The following is a 25,401-nucleotide window of genomic DNA, read 5'->3' as shown; positions in this document are numbered from 1 at the left end:
AGTGTTGTGAGGGTTATCTAGCTGAAATGAATGACTTACTCTTGTACGTCAGAGCTTTGAGAGTGTGTATGGGTGGTGACCCTTTTTTTGTATGGTTCCAACTTGGATTTTCTTGATATGGGGAATATGAATGGGTCTGTAAGGAATATCACCATGAGAAGGGATAGCAAACAATGAAAAGAGGGCATAGAAAAATATCAGATGCAACACAGACTACGTCTGTATTTGTATCTGATGCTCAGAGGGTTTGATTATATTCACAATATAAAAACAAAAAAAAAAAAAGGTATTGAACTACCACTGTGTGATTTTAAGATATTTATTCTGATTCAGAAAAAGCCATGCCTGAAAAATATCAATCATTAGTATAGCAGGAGACAAAATAAGGTTGGAGAAAAAGTGATGAAAAACCTTGGTCTTTTAATGCCATGTTCTGCTAAAGTGGTTTCCATGTGACCTCATTCATTTGTCAGCATTTTCAAAGTAACCTGGCAAGATGTGAATTGAGTGACACTGAATACTGTCTCCTGAGGGACACTTTACTCACTCTGTCCTTTCCTCCCCTGACAGGTAAAGGCTGAAGAGGGAAAAGAAAGGTTAGAATCACCTGAAACCAGTATCAGAGCTGAAAGATACCAGTCTGCTACCCGCAACTACCTTAGCATCAGCATCCCACATACTGTCTTGGCACCTGGAGATACTTTACGAGTCACCTTAAATGCCATTCATCAGTCTGGCAGCGGAAAGATTGACTACTTCTATTATATGGTAAACAAAATAGTGGTATATCAGTTATATCTTCTAGAAACTATACTGTCCATCTAGGACAGACGAGGTGATCAGTGTCCTAGCACACCAAGCCTACCAAGAGAGGTTGAGGGAAGTGGGCTTGTGCAGTCTGGGGAAGAGGCTGAGAGAGTTACTAACTACTTCAAATTACTTGAAGAGAAATTAGAGGCATAACAGAGACAAACTTTCCTAGGTGGTACCATGTAATATAATAAGGGACAAAGTCTACACATTGTAGCTTGAAAGATTCATTTTGGAAAAATCTTTTCACTAATCATGAATACAACACTGGAAGAATTTTCCCAGAAAGTTCAGGGAATTGCCACTCAGAAGCTCTCAATACTCACCTAGAGAACACCAGATCTGACCTGCTTATGCCAATGATAACCTATCTTTGAGCAGACAGTTAAACTAGAGATTTCCACAAGTGCCTTCCAAAAATATTTCTGTGACTTTATTATTTACATACATTTTTACTTATCTTTGGACATAATATACACAACTTTGTAATCTCTTTTTTTTTTTTTTTTTTCTTCTTCTGAGTAAGAAGACACGATTATAAATTTTGGTCTGTAGTTACTACTAGTCTAAAGCAAACAGGTGCATGTGTATAACATTTACATGATTATGTGGATATACATGTTAAAAATACTAAATTGAGAGCCTCCCACTCCCCCAATCTGAACTCTTTTCTTGTAATAAGCTTACTATTTTTATTGATATAATTCTTATAGATACCTTTTCTTCAGCCATTACAAAAATGTCTACCCTGCTGTGTGCAGATAATTTATATAAATTAAGTTTCTACCCCCGAGAAACAGAAAACACAGTCACATTCTAAGGGACCTTGAATATCTCTGAAAATGCCTTTTGAGGATATCTATTGCTTATTATATGAATAATACATGACTCTGAAATTGCCATATTACTTGCAGCTGATGTCAGTTAACAGGCAGCTCACAGTTCTCTCCAAAAGAAGAAGGGCTGTTGAAGGCATTAGCTGTTATGATGCTAAATAACATCTTGAAACTGGAACAAAATATCAGTTCTGCAGATGAAAAAGCCAGGAAACAATCCTGCCCAGCCAGGACCAGGCATGCAAAGTATTTATTCTGCTTAAGGAGACAAATGCATTCACAGATACATTCCAGAAGCAAATCTGTTGCATGTGAACTGTGTTTAAGGTTCTTTATCTCTCTTCTCCTCATAATTTCTATTGGCAGCTTAAATTTCCCAGGCTGATAAGCACCACAGCAACAGTTTGCATTTATTTTAATTGGACCCTTATATATTGGAATAATTGTACCCCAGGGAGTTAAATTTGGATTTACAGAGGTTGTTTTAATCACAGGGCTGAGCACAGCATTGACATTGCTGCTGATGACCTCTGGGAAGGAGTAGAGCTGGGCAGGCAGGGTGATGGGGGCACTGCGAGAGCAATGAGGGTTTTTCTCAAACTTTGGTCCTTAAATGAAGACTGTGAGGATTTCAGATGAGGTTACAACATAGTTTTGTTTCTTCCTCAAGCCACTCCTTGTGCATTTAGGAAAGCTGCCTGAGTTTTACTTGCTGACTACCCATGAAAATAGGAAGAAAATGATAAAATAGTGCAAGATGGGCAGAAATCATTTAAGGGCTAGGCTATGATACTTTACTGAATAATACTTGGGTAGTTAAAACCTCTCTTTCCAATTCCTCCACGTTATCTGAAATATTCAATACAGATGGTAGATAAATACAGCTGATATTCCTCCTGAGGGTGATGACCTGTTATTGCAGAACACAGAAGACTGCCATCTCTGAGCCCCTTTTCAAGCAGTAAGGCCAAGTGGAGAGAGGTAGACATATTCAGACCTGGGCCACAGGACCCATGCAGCAGAGACTCTTCTCCTAGAGGCTCCATGCTGGTCTCCTCCAGAATACTGTTGGGGAATTAAAACTGTTAGGTGTCATTATAGAATAAAGTTCAAACAAAAATGGCCTCATAAAATTATATACATGCAGGTATATAGTATAATTTACACAATATGTCTAATATATATAACAGATAATGCATGTAGATTATAAAATTACACAATGTAATGTGTGTTGCGTATTCATAATGCTTGATCTCTCTTATGTCTGTTTCTGTAGGTTATAGCAAAGGGACAAGCTGAGCTGTTGGGAAGGGTGTCCTCCTCAAACAAAGTAATAAACCTCAAAATCACTCAGAAGATGGTGCCTGCTTTTCGCTTCTTAGCTTACTACTTCATTGCGAACCAGGGCCGTCAAGAGATTGTTGCTGATTCTGTATGGGTAGATGTTATGGATGTCTGTGAAGGAAAGGTAAATTAAGAGCAAGTAGCTTCTGATTTTGTATTCCAAAAGAATAATAAAAATATTATCAGCAGAGAGTGCAGACCTGGGGTTGAAATGTGAAAGGCATGGTGGACATTTTCTTTTTTATTTAAAAAGGGAATCGTCGTGATTCTTGAAAAAAAGTGCAGCTGGTAAACACTCCCAGGAATGATGTCACAGATAGTCCTTTTCTATAGGACAGGTTATACCTTGAAGAGATGAAAAACATAATTTCATAAAGGTAAATCCCTGGCCTAGATAATAGAAATACACAGCAAAACACTAGCTGGACTCCTGAGTGGCAGGATCTCTTGAGAACTCTTTCTTTCTGCAATGATGTTCATCAAATGAAAGTAAGGTGAATTTACTGGGGGGAAAAAAAAGAAATTTAATGTAATTTTTCATGTTTTAATTCTTTTTGAATCTTCTGTAACATTTCAAAAATACATTTTTTAAATTTCCTTCCAGTAGAAAATGAAATGTGGATAAAATTGGAGTTTCTCTAAGAATTTTTTCACCTTTTATCTTCGTCTTTTTGATACTATAAAGGAAAAAATAAAAGAACCCAGAGAGGCTATGAATGCCCCATCCCTGAAGGCATTCAAGGCCAGGCTGGATGTGGCTTTGGGCAGCCTGGTCTGGTGGTTGGCAACCTTGCCCATGGCAGGAGAATTGAAACTAGATAATCCTTGAGGTCCTTTTCAACCCAGGTCATTCTATGATTCTATGGGTTCTACGAACATTTTTTACAATAGTGTGAAACACAATTTCTGAAGTGTCAACCATTCAAAATAACTTTTGTTTTCACTGGAAAATAACAAAAAACGGGCAAATTCCCTACACATACTTTTAATTCACATTGGTGCTTATGTCCCATTGTAAAATAACATACAGATACATCAGTTAACCTTCCTCACAGTGCCTTGGTAGGGGTTGTCTGCCAAAAGGTAGGATCCCAAGCAGAAACACTGCCTCATGCTACTGACACAGTTGACAGTACTGGCTGCCCAGAGAGTGCCTGCATTTCATTAACAAATATGACATTTTTGTTTCAATATTTTCTATTTAGATTAAAGTGAGAACAGAACACGAGATATATGAACCAACCAACAACATCAAATTACAGATTGAAACGGACCATGCGGGAACTGTTGCCTTAGCTGTGGTTGATAAAGCAGTGTTTATTCTGAACAAGAAAAATAAACTCACATCCAAAAAAGTAAGATAACTTTAGGAAGAGAATATCATGCTTTCTAGCCAGGAAAATTTTTCCATGACTAATGAGAGTCTCAAAATGAAATTAATGGTTATTAAATGCTTAATCCAAGCTTTGCTAAATTTGAAAGTGTTTTTGCTCTTGCAATTTAAGATGCATTTAAACAAGAAGTTTGGGAATTCCCATGTTCCAGCAGATAATTTTGTAAATTAACAAAAAAGCATTAATTGAAATTATTCCACAACCAAAACATCCCTCAACTTTAATCTTTGTTTCAAAGTGTAGTTTATACGAAGTTTCTGCAAGTTAAAGGCAATGAAAATTTTATTATAATAGTAATAATAAACTTGCAAATATGTACAATCCATCTATGGTATTTTATTTGGCAGGTATTTAAGGCAATGAATTCATATGATCTTGGATGTTCTGCAGGCGGTGGTGCAGATAGTGCTCAAGTTTTTACTGATGTTGGTCTTGCCTTTTTATCAGACACAATTCAATCCAATGTTCGGGAAGGTAAGTGAAACCTGTCCTTTACCTTAGATGTTTGTACAAATCAATCTACACTTGGGGAAGTTGATTGCTTAGAAATTAGAAACATTTTATCATGAAGTTGTAAGAGCTGCTGTCCTTGTGGATTTTTATTTTCCTGTTTTTCTGCTGCATGCTGGCAGCTCAGACAGCCCAGATGTTGGCTGGTCCACTGGTACCCAGGTCACTTAGAGTAGGGCAACAGTTGGCTGGGATTGAAAGCAATGGGTCTGCTGTAAATGAGATGTGTCCTAGTAAAGGTCTTCCAGGATTGACATGAATTATCTGACTGTTATTGTCATGTCAAAACCTCTTCTATTCTGCCTTCCCAGGGTATACCTGCCTCCAGGCTACCAGAAGGGAGAAGAGATCTTTGGATTTCCGGAAGAAAATTTTAGAAATTGGTATGTCCACTCACCTGGGTGGCACAAAAGGACTAGTGGGGAGAGCTGATATCAAGGTGATATTTGATATTTCCTTGCCAAAAGTCACCAGAACTTTTGATGTCAGTGACTTTCTTCAAAATTAGAATACAGCCATGAATGTTCATACCATGATATCTAATTCCAATGTGCCACATTCTCAATCCAAAGAGAAAGCTTATACTAGAATATTTAAGATGTGATAGGTTCTATGCTTTGCTCCTCTGTCTGATTTTAGGATGGAGCACAGATCTCTGGCTATATGTAGACTATTGCAATGTTAATTAATCTTAACTGCAAGTAACAATAGGAATGAACACCTTTCTGCTTCCTGCTGTTTCCACACCTCTAATTCTGGCCTTCAATTATGTTGCAGCTAGCAAATATCAAGATGCTGATCTACGCAAATGCTGTGAAGACGGAATGAAATTAAATGCCATGAAGTATTCTTGTTTAAAAAGGTTAACGAGAGTGACTGGCCCTCCCAAATGCAGAGAAGCTTTCAAGGCCTGTTGTGAAAGTGCCGTAGCCCTCAGGAAGGAGGAGGCAGCGAAGAGGAGAACTGCAGTGAGCTTGGCACGAAGTAAAAAATGATATACCACTCTCTAAAGAAAATTACCCTTCACAGAGGGCAAAGGAAAGCTAGGGTTGTTTAATCATTCGTGGCTTTTTCATTAGTGGTGCTATCACTATAACTCCCGAGTGTCTCTGAAAAGCTGTCTTCAGTCACGGACAATTTTATTTCTGTCTTTCTCTCTTTCTTCTCCCCAGAGTCTCTCCCTCTTATCAAACAGCCCATGTCACAAAAAAACCCCAAACCCTTCACATTGAAAATGATCATATTCAGAGTCTTTGCTACTCATTACTTAAGGGAAAATTTTTCTTGGTTGGCACCATACAATTGTTGAACATAGAAAGAAAAAATATCTTTTCTCAATCTTTGGTCATTGCTTCTCTCTCTCCCCCTTTTTTTTTTTTTTAATGCTTAAGATAAAACCCACATTAATTCATTTAGACTGCTTTTCAGTGCTGCCTTCTTTTTGGCTAAAGCTCTGCAAGACATTGTATGGTCAGCAACGGAAGTCTTCAAAGAGAAATTTCGCTTTTGTTTTGTAGACTATGATATGGAAGAAGAAATGTTTGAGGAAATGACTCTCAATTTGCGCAGTTATTTTCCTGAAAGCTGGTTGTGGCAATTCAAAGAAGTGAAAAGTCCTGGAAACCATAGGTACTGTAATTACCTAACTAGATGAATGCATCGAAGTTTGAACAATAATATATATGTATAAATATCAGCTTTATATGTTATCTCGTGCAGAGGAATACAGAATAATTCCAATTATTTTGTCTTCAGAACTGAGTGAATATTTTTCACCTTCTAATACTCAAACTTGGGCGCATAACATTTACACATCATACATCCATCCTAACACATTTTGTTTTGTGTTTCTTAGTGTAGCCAGCATTGCTCCTGACTCTATAACTACCTGGGAAGTTCAGGCAATAAGCATATCTCCCCAAAAAGGTAAAAAGTATTGTTATTCTATTGGGTTTATTTTGTGAGAATGAATAGAGAATGTGTATTTCTTATGTCAGAAATGCAATGTCAACTTGACAGAGTGAGGTAATTTCTAGTGAAAAACAACCAAGTATTTGTACCATGATGTTTATTCTCTTTTATGCCATATTAAGCTTACCTGGAAGTTAGGGGTAAATACATATTTTTGAAAGCAAGGTGAAGTGGGCTATGAAGGGTGGACTGAAAAATCAAAACAGCCTCCTTGTCTTTCAAATCTCAAAACAGTCTCATTTGTCTTTCCCATGGCTATAAGAAATGTAGTGACGATAATACTGCTTTACATTTTAATATTTCTGGGAGTGAGTACTGACTGTCTGCATCCAGATAGTGGTCATGGAGCTTATTTACAAAAGTCTAGGAAAGGTCATTGTGTTTTAAACATGGCCTCTGCAGGAAAGCCGAGCCACATTTAACTTACAAAATCTACAAGTACTTCTGCCAAATTTTATCTATTGAAAACCATGGCTGTCATTCCAAACACCTAATTTTTATCAACTGATCTTAAGCGTGTAATTCTCAACTCTGTTTTTTACTTATCCCAGGATTTTGCGTAGCTGACCCTCACACCTTTGATGTTTTCAAAGACTTTTTTGTGTCCTTGAGATTACCATACTCAGTTAAACGACACGAACAACTGGAAATTAAAGCAGTGATTTACAACTATCTGCCCAATGATCTCCAGGTAATATTACCACAGGCTCTCTGGGCACCCCATGCCAATATTTGATACTTCTTGGTGAAATGGTTTTCCCATTTTATAGATGTAGCATTATGGTGATTTCACACTGAAGGCCAAGTAAATTTTACCACATCACTCTCTCACTCCTCCTCCTCAAAGGAAGAGTAAGAAAATACGATAGAAAGGGGCTCCAGGATTAAGATAAGGTCAAGGAGATTATTAGCCTCATGTACGGAACCGACTCAGTGTAGGGAAATTAATATAATTTATTGTCTATTGCTATCAGACTAGAGCAGTGAGAACTAAAAGCAAATTATACCTTCTCCACCACCCACCCTATTCTACCTTCTTTCCCCAAGTGACACAGGGGAGTGGGGGCTGCAGTCATTCTAAAATGCTTTATCTCTACTTCTCCTTCATGGTCTGTGCCAGGGTGGGGTCCCTCCCATAGGATACCATCCCCCCTAAGCTGATCCCTTCCTTAAATATGTTCTCCCAGAGCAAATCCATCATGGCTCATGGGTCAGCTCTGGCAGTGGCAGTCCCTTTTGGATCTGGCTCTGATCTGACATGACGCAGTGATGGGCTCTGCTTACTGAGGCCACCCCACAGCTACCCTGCTACATTAATCTTGCTATATAAGCCAATACATGCATAGGAAATTCAGGGAAGCTAAATGAAAATTCCTTTTTGTCTTGCAGAATATATGTATTGCCCTTTTCTTTTTAAACAATCTCCTTTTAGATCTGTTTCTTCCCATTCTGATTTCAGAATTGGTGGAGCTGGAGCATTTTCCTTTGCAGTGATGCTTTAGTACTGATGGTGGACACTGCCTTGTTCCCATAGGTCACAGTGAAAATGGATGCAGTGAAGGGGCTGTGCACTGCAGAAGCAACAGGGAAGGCAGTGCAGCTGAAACTGGAGGCTAAGGGGAACTCAGCAACACCAGCCTATTTCTCAGTTGTTCCTCTTATTGTGGGAGAAATTCCAATTACTATTTCTGCTTTGGACTCAAATACTGGGCATAGCGATAGTGTTAGAAAGAACCTCAAAGTCGTGGTAAGTATAGCTAGTTGATGGTGGGCATTTCATTAACATGTTTTTCTCCATTATATACCAACAACATCCTTCAGTGCGCATCTCCTAATCTTTAAATTCCAGCTGCTTCATCAGTACATATAAAAAGTCTTTTTCTCTTATGAAGTCAAGATTGAATATATTCATCCAGTGATGTTTTGAGAAGGAAGTAGTAGCCTTTCCTAAACATGAAGTTTAGCTCTATTATTTTATATCTAATTAATGGATCTCTAAGCATAACAATTACAAAAGTAAAACAAACACACTCAAGCAAAGATATTGTATTGATTATCTAATTACTGTTTCCTTTTCAAAATGATGAAGAGGAGTATCCTTTTAGTCAAAAATGGCTTTTGAAATGTCAACAATTACCTGCACAGACTCATTACAACATCCAAGTAGCCCACTGAGGGATATGAAACTTCGAACCATTGAAGTCATCATTGCAGACTTGTAGGTAAAGATGATTAATGGGATGACGCAAACCTACTGTTGTTACAGACTGTAACTTTTTTAGAGATTGACACTGCCTCACAGTTCAGTGTTACACCAAAGCGTTAAAATTGTCTGTAGAAACAGCTTTATAAAAGACAGGCTTTTGAAAGAGGGACGTGTGGAAATCAGAGGGGAAAAACCTTTGAGTTTTACCAACGTAAGGAACTCAGAAATTGGTGGATTTCATAGAAAACAGGCTTAAGAAAGTGAGTCCACCTGTGAATTTATGTGCACAGCTCACAAAGCTGAAAACAAACTTTGAAGTTTCATTTTTTCTGGGTTTCAGTTAAAAGAATTTCTTCTAAGGAAATGTATCAGTTATAATAAAAAGTAGTAAAAAATGATTAGTTTTTCAACGAGGACACTTTAATTCTGGTTTCAAGCTTCCTTTTTACCTGGAAAGAAAGTTCACTCCAAAATAACCTATTTCTGCCACCTGCTGGTCTGAGGCAGGTGTGAAGATCATGGATTTCAAGCAACTTAATTTCAGGTGTGAAATTGCAAAAGTTTTTACTTTTCCTTCTTCATTTGTACAGGCTGAAGGTGTTTTACAAAGAGAAGAACAGACAATTTGCATTAATAGCGACTGTAAGTTACACTTAAAAGCTAGACATAGATGACATCTTGAGTAGGAATAGAGATTGTGAAGCCTGCTGTGAATATGGTGAAATATTTCTTAAGTTAAAAACACTCTTCATCCAAAACAGCAAAAAGATTCAGGAAAAAATATTTTTTTAATAGATGTTTATCACTTTCAGGCTAAATGTTTGTGTTTAACAGTAGCATTCTTATTAAGTAGGCTTCTATTTTATTAATTAATGTGTATAAAAGGGGGTAAGAAAAAGAACAACAAAGAATTGAAATTAAAAGCCAAAAAAAATTACTGACTAAAAATTAAATTAAAGAATTATAAGTACTTTTCTTCATACATTTCCGTTTAACATTTCTCATAACATTTCTGCTGTAATTATCATCAGCTGTGAGATATTTAATGAAAAGCATGTTCTAAAATTGCAGTATATTTGTATGCTTAAAGAGTTTGGATGTTGAACCCTATTTATTTACAGTACGATCCCACACACTGGACTTCAGCAGACCATCTGATATGATACCAGGTTCTGAGAGTCACATGTTTGTTAGCCTGAAAGGTAAACATTTTCCATCAATACTTTTCTGGAGGTGAGAATAGACATGCCCTTTTTTCTGTTAGTTTCTGAACACCAAGTCTGCATTCATTCCTAGGTTTTCTGCCATGATCCAAATGGTCTTTCTTGCATACCCAGGTTCTAAAAAAAAAAAAAAAAAGAAAGCAGCCCCAAGGTTCATCCAGCAGCTTACCTCATTCTCATTGCCCCTTCTCATTTGTACTGCATAGAATAATTCTGTCTTATTGTGCCCAGACCAAGTCAGAGAAGGGAAGAGTTGCCCATCAGTAGTAACTCCACACTGCATGCAACCCTGTAGAAATTATCTTTATTTTTTGGGAATGAGTATACCATACTCTAATTCATAAGTTCTAGAAATATCTGTTTTTCTAAAGAGAAGATATGTATAACCATTCATTAATTTAATCAAATAATCTTTACATACTTATGCTCATGCATACATAATTTAAAAACATGCAATAGCAAAGCAAATACTCATCAAAATTAAAAGCAAGTTATCCCAGAAATTGTACAATAATTCATCCTTGATGCAAAAGCTATTTGCTTGCATTTCAAATCCCTGTTTTGAAGTGCTGAGATGCCTAAAATCATCAAATGAGAAAATGGTAAATGTAAAGGTAAAAAATGCCAAACATGTTTGACATTATTAAAGTGTGATTATTTTTCCCCCCTGTGAGAGGATCAGTTCTGATTTGACAAGACCTTTCCAGTGAGAACCTGAGGCACCAGTCTTTGCCCCTCTCTTTGCATCCCCACTTTCAACAACCTCAGGACTCTTTCTATTCCATGTTACCTTACTGTCCTACCATTCTCCCTCCAGCTCCTCCAGGACCTGGTAGCTCACCCTAGCTCTTCTTCAGCCTTATGAAGTCAAAATGAATGCAAATAGCTTAACAGGGAGAAGTATCAAGCAACTGTACAATCAGGGCATGCTGGAGTGTCAACGTATTGTTAATATCACATTTATTAATGTTACACCAGTCAGTTTGAAATGCTATATGTCTTACAGATTATGTCTTTTACAACAGGAAATCCTATGGGTGATTCTGTTGAAAACTGTCTTAGTCTCAATGGAACTGAGAAACTTATTCAAGTACCCACGGGCTGTGCAGAGCAAACAATGGTGAAAATGGCTCCCACGGTCTATGCTATTGAGTATTTGGATGCCAGTGAGCAGTGGAAGAACTTTGATCCTGAACGAAAGGATGAAGCCATTAAGATGATTGAAAAAGGTACACAGAAAAAAAAAAAAAAAAAAAAAGAAAGAAAAAATACAAAACAAAACACAGAGATCAACAAACACTGGCTTTGTTATCTCCCCACATTGTACACTATCTATTGCTACTTGCTGAAGGAGTGAGCATGGTCTTGACACAGTCAAGCAGTAATGCCACTGGTAGCCTGCAGACAGATATGAGAAACGAAACTGGTGGGGAGGATTTAGGTGGCTAATTGCTCGCGTCTGACACTGCAGAGTATTGACATTCAAAGTCCATCCTCTCCCTTGCCTCACTTAGAAGCAGAAAGTAAAATTTAAGTTGATCAGTGTCAACTCAGATCGAATAGACAGCAGAGGGCAGTTGTAGAGTGTGAATCATTTCAGACTAATGCAAATGTGATACAGATATGATACAGATGTTGTTGAGATAATAGCAGCTAAGATCAAAAACCAAAACTCATGAGTTTTAAAACTTAATCTGACATGGGTAGATGATATTTTGTATATTTTTTTGATTTTGTGCACCGTGAAGTCAACAGCTTAAGAAGTTTTCAATAATGGGGAATAAGTTTCCCAACATTCACCATGGAGAAAATGCCTTGTTAACTATGTATGTATCTATATATACCTACAGTTTTCAGGTTGTTCTCGTGGCTCTACTAAATCAAACAAGACAAAGTACCTTGAAAGCCTTGCCTTTTTTTTGTTTGTCAAAGGTCTACTGACCCAGACATTTCATACTTGATGAAAACCTCCATGCACCCAATTCACTAACAATGCTGAACACACCCATGTTAATAAAAGTGATAAATGAAAATTATCAAGAAATATGTATGTCTTCTAAGCAGTTCTGTGCTGTCTTGTTCATACAGGTTATACAAGACTGCTTGAATTTCAGAAGGATGACGGTTCCTATGGAGCCTTTAAATCAACACCTAGTAGTGTTTGGTAAATTTATTTTTCATAACCAGCTTTAGTTCTTTTTTTTTCCCCCTAAAATGCCACTATTACCATTTGATGCAAGATTTTATTGGGGGGGGAGGACAAGGGGAGGTGGGAATGATTTTCAAAGTTTAGTGAGTATGGTATTTCCTATGTACTTTTGTCATGGACAGTCAGTCTTCTAAGAATGTTAATCGTTAGCCCTTTATGAAAGAGAGTTATACAAAGCCTCTGATTATTTTGCATTTGCCACAGAGTATTCATATTATCACTGCAATCCTAATGTTGCACAAGAAATCTCCAGCTTCCAGTGAGCACACTGTGTTCAATATGATTCTATGCAGAGATGGAGTATGTTTAACTTCCAATTAATATATTCATCAATAAATATATGTCAACACAAGTTTTACATATTTTCTTTTGTGCAGGTTAACTGCATTCATTGCTAAAGTACTCACAAGGTGCAAAGAATACATTAGTGTGGAAGACAGTCACATACGCAACTCGGTTTTGTACTTGCTTAATCAACAGCAGGCAGATGGTTCATTCCATGACCATCATCCGGTAATGGACAGAAAAATGCAGGTGGGTCATTAGTAATAAGCAGAATCAGTTGCACATTTAAGGCTGGTAAGGAAAAGGAATAACCTGGATTGCTGAATACCAAGAATTTATCATTCTTTTTTTTTTTTTTTTTTTAAAGAAACCTGTAATATAAGAAGTACAAAATCTGTAATGTAAAATGAACCCGTTAATAGATCCATCAGAGAAACATGGCTAGTATGTCACCACTTTTATCTTTTGATCCCATCTTGAGTGATTTTGCAGTTTATCTATATTTCAAGAGGAATTAGAGAATCAGCTCTGAGATCTTTGTGCTTGGTAAAAATTCATGCTTTTTATTTTCATAGTTAGATAGAATAATAACTTATATTTTGTAGAATCATAGAATCACAGAATAATTAAGGTTGGAAAAGGCCACTAATATCATCTAGTCCAACCATCTGCCTAGCACCATGCCCACTAAACTATGTGTCTCAGTGTGACATCAACAGGCTTCTGGAAAACCTCCAAGGACAGGGACTCCACCACCATCCTGGGCAGTCTGTTCCAATACTCTACCACTCTTTCTGAGATGAAATTTTTTCTAATATCCATCCTCAAAGGGGTCTCCAGAATTCTTCTAGTCCAAATCCACCCAGACCTCTTTAGATCATGTTGCTTAAGTCCATGTCTTGCTGAGTCCTGAACATCTCTAAAGATGAAGACCGCACAGCCTCTCTGAGTGTTTCAGTATTTAAACACTCCAATTAAAAATAAAAATTCTAGTATTTAATAAGAATTTTCAAGAGTGTATGTTAGCTTATACATCTTCTGTAAGTATCCAGAAACACAAAATTGTTACTCCCTGTACATGTAGGGTATAAAAATGCCTCTTCCAAAATCCATTGCAGTTACCTTTGCATGGGCCTTACAAGGGAAAACAACGATTTTGTTAATATTTTTTAAAACACTTGTGTAGTTTTTACTCTCAAAGCCAGTATAGTTACTGTTAAAACCAATCAGCTGAGAAACTGGTCAAAGAGCTTTTAACCTGTGTCTGTGTTGAGATACTAATCTTCTATTTGACATTTACTTCAGAAACTGCTTGCAGTTGGGCAGAGACTTACAATCTCTCTATACAAACAATGTCTGCTTCTCTAAGTGAGTTCTCTGAGTGAGAGAGAAGGGTCATAATGATCCAATTGTCAAAGACGAGCATGAGCAAAAGAATGAGAAAGAAAAACAGGAATGAACATGCAGATCTTCAGGGAGCAAGAAAGCTAGAGAAGCCACTCTGTTCAGCTTATCAGGAAGTAAAATGATGAATGAACTGGTAATGGTGTATATATGCCTTATAAGCAAAAAGCTCGGGGTTTTAAAGAACTCTTGAGTTTATAAGCAGTAGGTGAGAAAGCAAAACAGTTTTAGGGAACTGAAGACAGGACTGCTCCAATCAAAAACTGGAATTTTTTTAAAAGTGAGTTAATTAGATATTTTTTACCAGATAAAGGATGTGGGGTTCCCAGTCTCTTAATGTTGCCTAATTAAAGTTACCATAGAAGAAGATATGCTTTTACTGGACAAGAATTATTGAGCAAAGTTAAAGGGTGAAATTACATGTTTTGTTGTTTAATGATTTGACAGGAGGGTCCTTGTCTTCATGGAAAGTTATTTTCTAAGTTTAATCATAAGAAAGTACATGCGGTTTTACATTTTCGTGTTTCATCTTCCAGGGTGGCATTGAGTCAGCAGGAGAAGATTTGGCATTGACAGCCTTTGTAACTATAGCGCTGCAGCAAACTCTACAGGTTTACAAAGAATCATCTGATGTGGTAGGATGCCTGACTTTTTATCTTTAAGCTTGAAGGCTATTGCACAGTGGCATGTTCACCCCACTGTCTTAAAGTGCTATGGATGGGAAGGTAATATTCTGTTTACCAAGTCTGTGACGGATAAGAAAAGTTGCAGTGAGCTAATGTACAGCAAAGTATTTTGAACTACACACTCCATCACTGATGGCTTTAATCACAAAACAGCAGTTATTAAAAACGTGTTAAAAATAACTACACGGGAGTATTCTGAGTACTTACACCAGCAGGAACAGTAGGTGTGGATGATATTTTCAGATGAATCCATTCTGTTTTCACAGGCACAAGCTGTTAGAAGATCAGTGGTTTACATGAATAATGAACTTCCTGGAAATACTGACTGCTATTCTACAGTTGTTGCTGCTTATGCTTTGACACTTGTTCAGCCTGATAGTTCTCAGTCCCTGAGTGCAAAAGAAAAATTAAGGAGCTGTTCTGTTTTTGATGCAGGTACTAGTAACTATTCTTAAAAATTCAACTTGTAATTAAAGTGCTTCGAGCACTCTGATATGCTAATAAAGCAAATTCAAATAAATGAAGGGCATTTCGTTTTTATAAAACTGTGAATGAATGCATATGTGCAATTAATTAAATTACATAATTATATATAAATGCTAAAATTATATGTAATTTGTGTAATTGATATCAATATAAATGAACAGTTTAGCGTTGAGAATGTTGCATTGTGGTCCTATCTGTTACTGAAGATGGAACGAAGTCATGGAATATAGAAATCTACATTTTCTTCTTCTCTTGCTGCTTCCAAAGTTTCCACACCCCTAAATTGCATCTAAAAAGAAAAAGAAAAAAAAAAAAAGTACAAGTTGTTGAAAAATAAGTAATTATTAATGGACAGTGGGAACAAGCATCTCCATGTGGGAGCAGTACAGAATGGATTGGTGAGCAAAAGGGAAGTTGTCTTTCCCAGCTGCCCACCTCCAGAGCTTCTCACTAGTACTTTGTTCCAGCTCCACATGGACATTACCTCTTCCCTTTTGGAGCATGGCTGGGGTCAGCTGGGATCAGTGTTGAGTTGGTGTATGACAATGGCCATCTATAATGTTTCTCATAATTCGACAAACAAATCACAGTTTAGTAGCTGTAGTTTAAGTGTAGGGACATACAGGGATGATTAGTACTATTATCTCTGGGGTATCACCAGACACAGTGCTACAATTCCGCCATATGGACATCACAGTACGACAGGATCATAAGATTACGATGATTGCATAAATCAAAACTAAAAATTGCCTGTTTTTCCTTTCTCATCATTCCACATTGATTTGTTGCTTCCATGACAGCATCCGTGTTTTGTAGTTCCTTGGTATTATGACATGCAATATCTATTGTGTAAAACAGCAGCCATTTTTGGCTAATATCTTTACCAATGACATTCTAGACTGAGTTATTCTTGCAGAAAAGCAGCAGCGCCACTGGGGAAATGGCAACAATGCAATCTCAGTGGAAACCACTGCCTACGCTTTGCTTCAAACATTGCTCTTGGAGGACATGGAGTATGCAATGCCTATTGCTACGTGGCTGACAGAAAGAAAGAATTACGGTGGAGGGTTCTGCTCTACACAGGTACCAGATCACCAACCAGCATGGCATTTCAAGGGGTAGAAAAAAATTGTAGTTCCATAAGGGCTTTATCATTCAAGTGTGAAAGCATTGTAACAATTCATCTCAAATCTCTTCAGTTCATGAAGTGCCAAAAAATCTGTCCCTTAATAACCTTATGAGCCCTTATAAAGATTTATGAAAGTCAAAGCTCAGGCCTGCAGTGCTTGGGGATTTTAATGACAAAGGAAGAAGGTGAGAAATAAAATGAACAGTACGTGCAGGTGGGAACAGATACAGAACTTCAAATCAGCATAATAGCTAGAACTGAAGAACAGCTTTAGATAACTGATCAACCATATGTACTCTTGAAATAATCCAGCATAATTTTGGGGCATTTTTTTGTTTGTTGTTGTTGTTCTGTTTTGTTTTTTCATTTTTGTCTCAACCAGGACACAGTGGTGGCCCTGGAAGCAATGTCAGCATACAGCATAAAGACACTGAGTACTGTTCCCACCAATCTGACTGTAACATTAGGAGCACCTGGAAGGAGAGGGGACTATACTATTACTTTGACTGATACTAACGAAGGGATTCAGAAGAAGCTGGAGGTACACAATTATTCTTTGTTCAGTATTTTTTGCTCGAACAGGAGAAGCATTGGACTGCTTGGGTAGCTTTTCTCATGTTAAGCAATCATTTATTTTTCAGTAATTCAATCTGTAAAAAACAACCAAATAATCTTTTTAAAGAAAAAAAAAATAAACCAACATGTGCCTAGAAATATAGTTTATAGGTCCTTCAACCCCCCTTCAAGAACATGTGAACATTCTCCCTCAGTGGAGAGAAGCCAGGAGAACATTCAAAGTCTTGCTAAGGAACGAGGAAGAAGAGAGCAGGGGAATATTCTGATATTCACTGTGTTGGGACCCGAGGAAATGTCATATCCTGGCTATAGAGGGAATAATGAACTCAGGAAAAATTTGTCTCCCGGGCCACAGAATGGCAGAACAAGATGCTCCAGCCCCGCACACTGAAAATCCCATTAGACGTGGGGTCTCATAACCCCTTCCCTAACAATAGATTTCCCATATCTTCTGAGAGGAAAGACAAAGAAGACTGTTTTGATCACAGGAAAGCAATAGATAAATGCTGAGCACACACTAAATTTTTACTATTTTGCTTTTCCTTGCAGTTTGAACTTGGGAGAAAACTTGAAGTGTCTGTACAAGGCAGAGGAAATGGGACGATGAGTGTAAGCCATAAATTGGAAATTCAGATTCCAGATGGACTTCTTTCATTCCCTTTTTGAACAACCAAGGGACACTATTTCCCATGTCTTCATTCTTTCCCTTCCTACCACCGAGTTTCTAAAATTCATGGCAAGCAAACTGCCCTGATAGGAAATATTGCCTATTTTTAACATCATGAAATCCATGAAGTGTTAATTAGAGAGATCCAAAGAAGTGTTGGGAGTTGGAAAGATCCTTTTGTGATGAGGATGGAGAATTGTGTCAGAGGTCTCAGGGAATTTGAGGTTTGCATACAACCTCTCCTGCTTTACCCAGGGCAATTCTCTATGACCAATCAGTGCCTCTGAGAGACTTGTGTTTTCCTCCACACTCCAAGTCTCATCAACATTTGCTAAAGCCATGGAAGAGCAAATCACATGTAATTTAAATGATATTTTTATGAGTTTGATGTCTGTGCTTTTGTCTTAGATACTGAAAATGTACTGGTCACCTGAGCTGAAAAACAATCCATGTAATGACCTGATTTTGACAGTGGAAGTAGAAGGGAGGATTAAGTATTCTGGTAAGTAAAAAGTGGTTGAAACTCAAGGCTAACATGTTTGGATAATAATTAGTCAATGACTTTCCAGCCTTGGAGAATGGGAATAAATGAGTGAAGCAAGGAAAGAGAGAGGTCTCTGAAACCTGCATAGCTATTGTTGCATTCAGTTTATTAATATTTTAAATAGTTTAATAACTCTCACAGTGACTGTGGGTGCAGAGAGTACCTAACAGGTACATTGCTACTATTGTTAACTCTTCTATATAACCTGGAGGAGAGAGAGATTAACTCCTGTCATTGTGTTCTTGGCTCCCATGCAGGGAGCTCAATTATTCCACTAATAAGGGACCTATTTAGCAGCCTTAGAGTACACTTTGGGGCAAATTTGCTTCAGGTATTTTCAGATAGTCAAGACTATGTTTTCATTTCTCTGAAGCATGGATTCTCTGCCTATGTCTGCATTTGTCTGTATTTTTTTTTTCTGTTTGAATAGGTAACTTTTTGAGGCAAGGGTTGTACTTTATATGTTAATAGATGGCACAAACCCCATTCTTAGCTAGATCTGCTGACTATTACTAAAATTATTGCTCAAATTTTAATTCTAAATTGATTAGAAACACTGAGATAGTGTAACACAAACTTTAATAAAATCCCACAGAGATAAGGTGACTGTCCATTTTATCTATCATTATAAAAATAAATAAATAAATAAATAAATAAATAAATGAAATTACAAGAACTTCAGTCAAACTTCTGCATGGCTGATTGTGTCTATCACTTCCAGACATTGTATACTCCGAGGAAAATTATGATGATGAAGATTATCTTACTCTAGTCTCCAGTGATTCTGAGACCCTATCTAGAATAGACTGGTTTGATATCCGCAGCAGGAGGAAAAGGGACGTGATCTCACCCAGTAAAACAGAATCTCTGCAATACAAAATCTGTGTCAGGTAGGTCTGGAGATCAGCCTCTCATTAGGACATACCTTCATTTTTGTTTGCAGTTCTTCTTGGTCACCTTTTTCATATCCATGAAATCAGCATCCAAACTGCTTACCTTCTGTAGTTACACACAAACGGAGATAAACTGCATCCTTATTTCCACAGCAGGAAAGTCAGTTTCCAAGCAATGTACATTTAGATGGTTTACACAGATTTCAAACACCCATTTCAGGATCTACCCCAACAAACTCACTGGCGATGTTTGGCTCTCCAGGGATATTCAGAATATCCTGGCTGTCTAATCATTTGAAAGATGTCTTTTATGTATGAGCCAGGCATTTTTCAGTGGTGTCCAGAGACAGGACAAGAGGCAGTGGGAGCATAAGATCTAAACATTAGGAAGCATTTCTTCACTGTGTGGGTGATGTAGCACTCCACTAGGCTTCCCAGAGATATTGTGTAGTTTCCTTTCTTGGAGATCTTCCTAAGTCATATTGTTGTGGTCCTGGGCAATCTGCAATAGGTGTCCCTGCTTGAGCAAGGAGGTTAGATTAGATTACCTCTTCCAACATCAACCATCCTGTGATTCTGTGGTTAATAAAGTAAATACAATAACACATTTACAGTGTTTCATTGTTTTTTGGAGAGATGTTGTTACTTCCTTCATGGATGCAACTCTGGCCTCATGGAAAAGAAAATGTGTCTTCTACTATGTAGGGGAGGAAAGGAAGGAGAAATGATATCCTAATGTTGTGGCCATCATCAAGAAGTAGACAAGGGAGAAAGAAATTCCCCAATGCAGAATAAAACTGCTTTTGCTCCCTCGCACAGCTTGGCAAGTATTGCAGAAGCACAAAATGGTAGGTGACAAGGGGAAATGGTTTTAAGTTGAAGGAAGAAAGATTTAGGTTGGATGTCAGGGGGAAGTTCTTTACAGAGAAAATGGTGAGGTGCTGGAACAGGCTGCCCAGAGAGGTTGTGTCCCTGACCCTGGAGGTGTTCAAGGCCAGGTTGGATGGGGCCCTGGGCAGCCTGGTCTAGTATTAAATGGGGAAGTTGGTGGCCCTGCCTGTGGCAGGAGGGCTGGAGCTTCGTGATCCTTGGGGTCCCTTCCAACCCGGGCCATTCTGTGATTCTGTGTTTCTGTGTGTCCTGAGTTCCCCTTCTAGATATGAACAAGTGACAGAAGCAGGTTTTGCTTCCCAATTTTCCACTGACTTTTTACAGAGTCTTAGAAGCAGTACTTTTTATCCTTCTTTCCAGACAGGGACAGGAACTTCCTCAGGCAGGGGAAGACTGGAGTTACTCTAATTCCCAATTTTTATTCTCCCTAGTTAACCATAAATTCAGTTAATTGTCAGCTGACTGAAACACTGTTTTCCCCATTAATTGCTATGATACATCTATCAACAATCAGATCCACTGTTGAGCAAGATGTTGCAGAGTGTTAGGGTGAGGTTTAAAAGAAAATGCGCAGTTTCATTTGTTTTAGGTAAGACACAGAAAAAGTGAAGGCACTTTTTACATCACCACAGAGCCTTTCTGGACTGTGCTACAGGTTAATGGAAGGTGCTGAAGTAAAAGTTTCTGAAGGGTATGTTGAATATTTTCAACAAAGCATCCTGTGTGAATGCAGAACAACTTCATCCAGCAATCACACAACTGCCTGATTTTTGAGAAGGGGTAAAAGGAATAAAAGCTCAATATATATATGCCTAGCAGGCACTTAGGGAAATGACCCTGAAAAGTAAAGGTAGTATAAATTTTACTTTGTTCACGAGGACTTTGGACAAGCTAGTTTCTTAGCTTCTCCTTGTAGATAATAAAGGATGCTTTACAAGTGCTTCTTACCTTCCGTGTCTTTCCTATCTTCTGCTATGATTTTATGGTAGAGAGAATGAAAGCCTAGATGACAAGGTGAGATGAAGCACCTGTGTTTTGGATGATCATCTGATCATTATATAACTAATTTTACTTTGTGACATTTAATGTGGTAGGCAGCTAACTGGCAAATTAAAATCCACATAAGAAAGCTAAATGGAGCAGAATGTAGGGGCCTTTTTTGAGCCAGAAGAGCTAACCTTTCCAAACAAAGCTTAGAGAAGAAACTGAACAAAGTTCAGTGCAGATGTTCACTGCTGACAGACTCCCTTATGAAGGTCCACAGGTTCCAATTCACCAAAGATGTCCCTGGTTGATCTCTCTCTGCTGAGTGGCTTGGAGCCTGATACAAATGATCTTGAACAGGTGAGAAACACACTTTTTTATGGCATTCTTTGGTAAACTTTTCTATGCAAATTTTATCTTTGTAAATCTTTCCTAGGTATATAGAATAATGAAAGTAAAACAGATTTTGGATAGGCATATTTTCATTATCTTGCTTTGAAAAAATTATTCACTGAATATAAGCAAGACATGAGAAGTTGCTGGTGAATTGAGCGCAGCCTTTAATTCCTTGTAGTAGAAATTAGCACAAAGCTTTTTAGAGCACTCATACATTCTCCTCTCTTTACACATCGTCATGTCCCTGCTGGCACTGCTTTCTTGTAACAAAGCAGAATGGTGTGTCCTTTGGAAGGCAAAAACATCTGTGGCTGTTGCCCACAGGGCACAGTGGCAGGGACATGCAGCACAGCACTTTGTGAAGGTAGCTACAGAAGCTTTGTTCTAGAGCCTGCTGGTCTAGTGATTTGCCCAGGTTTGTGCTCACAGGCACTGTTTGCTTTAGGGAGGAAGAAAGAAAGCAGGATAATACAAACATCTGAACAAAGCAAACCAGGATATAGAGGATGATAGCAATGGTGTTACTGTCCTACATTGTTGTTTTGATTTTATTGTTGTCTTTCTGTAGTTGGTAACATCTTCAGATCAATATATTCAGCACTTTGAGTACAAGGAAGGAAAGGTTTTGCTCTACTTTGGGGAGGTAAGCAAGCCCAGTGGTTTTATGATCTACTGTTTCAGTTAATATACAGAGTCTTCCTTTTAAACCTACCATTGTTTTTCACACTCCGTTATCTTCTGTGATTTTTGTCATTTATTAGTACTGAAAGTTTAGTTCAAAGAGGGCAAGGGAGGTAAAGGTGGAAGGCATGCACATTCATCCTCAGCTCTTCTGTGTTGTAGATGTAGTCTGTGCCTCACCCAGCATGTGAAGTTCAATATTTCTAGACCAAGATCAATACAGTAATAAACAGGTGTAATTATCAAATCCTCTAGTTTCTGTGTTGGGCACTATAGTAGATGAAGGATATAAAGCTGCTAGAGAATGTCCAGTGCAGCACTATGAGGATGGTGAAGAGTCTGGAGGGCAAGTTGAATGAGGAGCAGTTGTATAAAAGGTTTCTTTTAGTTGAATATAGAACTATCAGAATTAACTCATCCATGCCATCCATGCACACTAGCCAGGCTGGTACAGGCACAAATGAATAAGGAATTGGTTGGGGAAAGCTAGCCTACACATCACAACTGTTGTTCATTCATGATCCTTGAGGTCTCTTCCAACCCGGGCCATTCTGTGATTCTGTGATTCTGTGTTCCTTTCTTGTGCAGCTCACAAGTGGACCAGAGCCAGACTGTATAGTATTTGGGGCAAAGCAAATTAATCCAATGGGCTTGGTTCAGCCAGCAAATGCCATCCTGTATGATTTTTACAGCCCAGGTAAGGGCATAGAAAAGTGATATGTAACTGATCAGAAGGAGACCCCTTAATAGTAAACTCTAGTTTATTAAAAGGTGTTTTTAATGTAGTGTCTAAATTCACATGAATTTGTTGAGCATTAAAATAACCTGTCTGCAATTATTTGTATTGTATCCCAATTTATGATCCCCATTTAACAGAATTATGATAACAGTATTTGAAAATTAGGTCAGACCTCTATTTTGCTTGAAGCTGAGGTACAGTTTACAGTACATAGAGCTTCATCCATGCTGACTTTTCTATTTATTGTCTAAAGGTACATTAACCATTGGTGATCCTGTCTCCTCCCTCTGAAACAAGTTGTGGTAATTGTTGCCCTATTGCTAAAATATGAAATTAAGATGCATGGTTTTCAGGCAGAACAAAAAAAGGGGGGGAAGAATACAACTTAAAGCCTCAACAGCAGCCACAGCAACAAAAAAAGGAAAACCACATAAGCGACAACCCAGGCTGTAGTCCAGCTAAAAGTCAAGTACCCGTACTGCATGTAAACGCTGAGGCTACAGGTCTTTATGGATTTCTGAGGTCTATCTCACCCCCTCATATGCTGATTTGTCTGGACCAGAGAAAAACTGGGAAACAAGTGTAGTTCAAGCGTTTAGGCTCTTCCATCTGAGCGCTGTAAGCCAGATCACTTTGCTTCATTTCCACAGACAGAAAGTGCAGTGTCTTCTACAGTGCTCCCCAGCACAGCGCCATGCTTGCCAAGGTGTGCCATGCCGAAGTTTGCCAGTGTGCAGAAGGTAAAGAACATCTAAATATACCAGATGAAAAGAACCATTCGTGGGAGAATTCTTCTACCCAGAAAAGACCTGTGCATTTATTTTATGCATTTACCCTAATGCGTAAATTAGAACACAAAATATCCACTCATGCATTACTAAAATATTTTGTTTTGAAGATACCCAGGATTATCTTGATAGTTGCATGTGATATCTATAAACATATGCATATGTATGTAAAAAAAAAAATCACCACGCTTCTAATAAAGTTGTTCAGCTGTTTTGTTTTCTTTTATAACGCTGAGTGGATGAGTAATTTATACTTTATCTATCTAAGTATCCACAATTACAGAGACAAATGCATCATTTCTTTTCTTCATTCTAGGTCCTTGCCCAAGAGAAAAATCAACTTTCAGTAAAAACTTGAAAGAAAACACACGTTTTAACTTTGTGTGCTACCAGCCTATTGCAGATTATGGTGAGGCATGAAAGACAATTGTTAATGTATTTTAAAAGCAGTTATTTCCAAAAAATAAGGATAAATTTGGAGTTTTATATGCATAGACCACTCCTGAAATGAGAAGAGTTCCTTCAAGTGGCCAAGAGGCTCAGGAGATGAAATGCTAAAGCTGTCTTCTGAGGTTGAAGGGGAAAAATAAAGACCTCTGAAAGCTGTAATCAGATGTTGAGGAAGGAAGAATGTGTAACATTGTATTTCAGGGCTTAGAAAAGACCACTGACCCCATGATCCGTAATTTTAGAGGATTTATGAGATAAAGTGCAGTTTTCAAAGGCAGCATGCAAAAGCTTAGCATTTCCCTTCTGCAGTGCTAGGAGAATAGTTTCTCTTTGGTTAATTTGCCTGTCTGACCTCTACTATGGATGGAAAATTGGAAGATCTACTGAAGGAAAACTGATTTAATATCTTTGGTGAAGAAAAAGCAAGAACTCAGCCATATATAGTAGTTTATTCCAGAACATAGCCAAAGAAAATACAATTTTAGAAGTAATTGATTAGTATCAGACTTGCTAAAAATATATTAACTATGCAGGATAACTGTCCTGTTGTCTTTTATATTACCATAAATTTAGAAAAGATAGCAATTGGCCTCTGCACTGACATGGGATAAAAGCATAGCTGTTTTTCAGTTTCTGGATGTGACTTCATGTTTCCATGTACCCTCACACAAGTGTTGTCTGTTGTAGTCTATGAAGTGGAGCTCCTCAACAGTACACAGAAGAATGTTTTTGATTACTATGAGGTCAAAATTCAGAGAATCCTTAAATTCAGTAAGTATCAAAATGTTTAGCTCCTTTTTTTCCACCTGAAAGAAAAATTTTTGATTAAACACTAGCCAGCATGAGCCATTCAGGTGCCTTGCCTTGCTGTCAGTACAGTCAGATAGTTAGGCCTGAAAGAAGACTGATTTATTGACTTGGTGCAGCTACATCACTCTTAGGTTCAGCTCAGCTGTAGGTTGCTTTGGTTCACACTATGTGGCAATCCCAGAGCACATACTTCCAATCCTTTCAGATGAAACTACAACAGAAGACACATTACAGCTGCATTTAATCCATGGCTCCAAACTGGGGCTAGTCTAAAGCAAATTCTCCAAAACATGTACTGTGTATATATTAGGTCCTCTGTATATCATTTTAATAATTATGATAACAAGAAGCCTTTTTATTCCTTTTGTTGCAATGCAAAGATTTGCACAGCTCTTGGACAGTGTCCTTTTGCAGGCCTGCCATTCCAGCTGTGCCCACATGAATGTTACTCTATCAGCAGCATCAGTGAACACTAAAATTATTCAAAGT

At 37.9% G+C, this 25,401-nt stretch overlaps 1 protein-coding gene across 1 annotated transcript in view; it reads left to right on the top strand.

Annotated features, from left to right (window-relative positions):
- The window catches only part of LOC100538976 (complement C4-A-like), a 50,629-nt gene that overhangs the window by 21,326 nt on the left and 3,902 nt on the right, over positions 1–25,401 (top strand). The window contains exons 13-40 of the mRNA XM_031557838.2: positions 571–768; positions 2,923–3,114; positions 4,196–4,345; positions 4,732–4,858; positions 5,206–5,277; positions 5,672–5,878; positions 6,412–6,523; positions 6,750–6,820; positions 7,417–7,556; positions 8,400–8,612; positions 9,662–9,713; positions 10,193–10,273; positions 11,320–11,523; positions 12,383–12,458; positions 12,881–13,037; positions 14,729–14,827; positions 15,145–15,313; positions 16,281–16,447; positions 16,876–17,034; positions 17,619–17,678; positions 18,145–18,238; positions 19,002–19,170; positions 21,321–21,408; positions 22,013–22,087; positions 22,714–22,822; positions 23,515–23,604; positions 23,969–24,061; positions 24,790–24,873. Coding sequence (XP_031413698.2) covers positions 571–768; positions 2,923–3,114; positions 4,196–4,345; positions 4,732–4,858; positions 5,206–5,277; positions 5,672–5,878; positions 6,412–6,523; positions 6,750–6,820; positions 7,417–7,556; positions 8,400–8,612; positions 9,662–9,713; positions 10,193–10,273; positions 11,320–11,523; positions 12,383–12,458; positions 12,881–13,037; positions 14,729–14,827; positions 15,145–15,313; positions 16,281–16,447; positions 16,876–17,034; positions 17,619–17,678; positions 18,145–18,238; positions 19,002–19,170; positions 21,321–21,408; positions 22,013–22,087; positions 22,714–22,822; positions 23,515–23,604; positions 23,969–24,061; positions 24,790–24,873 — 3,508 coding nt within the window. The remainder of the gene's footprint in view (positions 1–570; positions 769–2,922; positions 3,115–4,195; positions 4,346–4,731; positions 4,859–5,205; positions 5,278–5,671; positions 5,879–6,411; positions 6,524–6,749; positions 6,821–7,416; positions 7,557–8,399; positions 8,613–9,661; positions 9,714–10,192; positions 10,274–11,319; positions 11,524–12,382; positions 12,459–12,880; positions 13,038–14,728; positions 14,828–15,144; positions 15,314–16,280; positions 16,448–16,875; positions 17,035–17,618; positions 17,679–18,144; positions 18,239–19,001; positions 19,171–21,320; positions 21,409–22,012; positions 22,088–22,713; positions 22,823–23,514; positions 23,605–23,968; positions 24,062–24,789; positions 24,874–25,401) is intronic.

The sequence above is a fragment of the Meleagris gallopavo genome, chromosome 1 (assembly GCF_905368555.1).
Source record: "Meleagris gallopavo chromosome 1, MGAL_WU_HG_1.1, whole genome shotgun sequence".
Taxonomy (NCBI): domain Eukaryota; kingdom Metazoa; phylum Chordata; class Aves; order Galliformes; family Phasianidae; genus Meleagris; species Meleagris gallopavo.
This window is presented reverse-complemented; position numbering and strand designations above follow the sequence as displayed.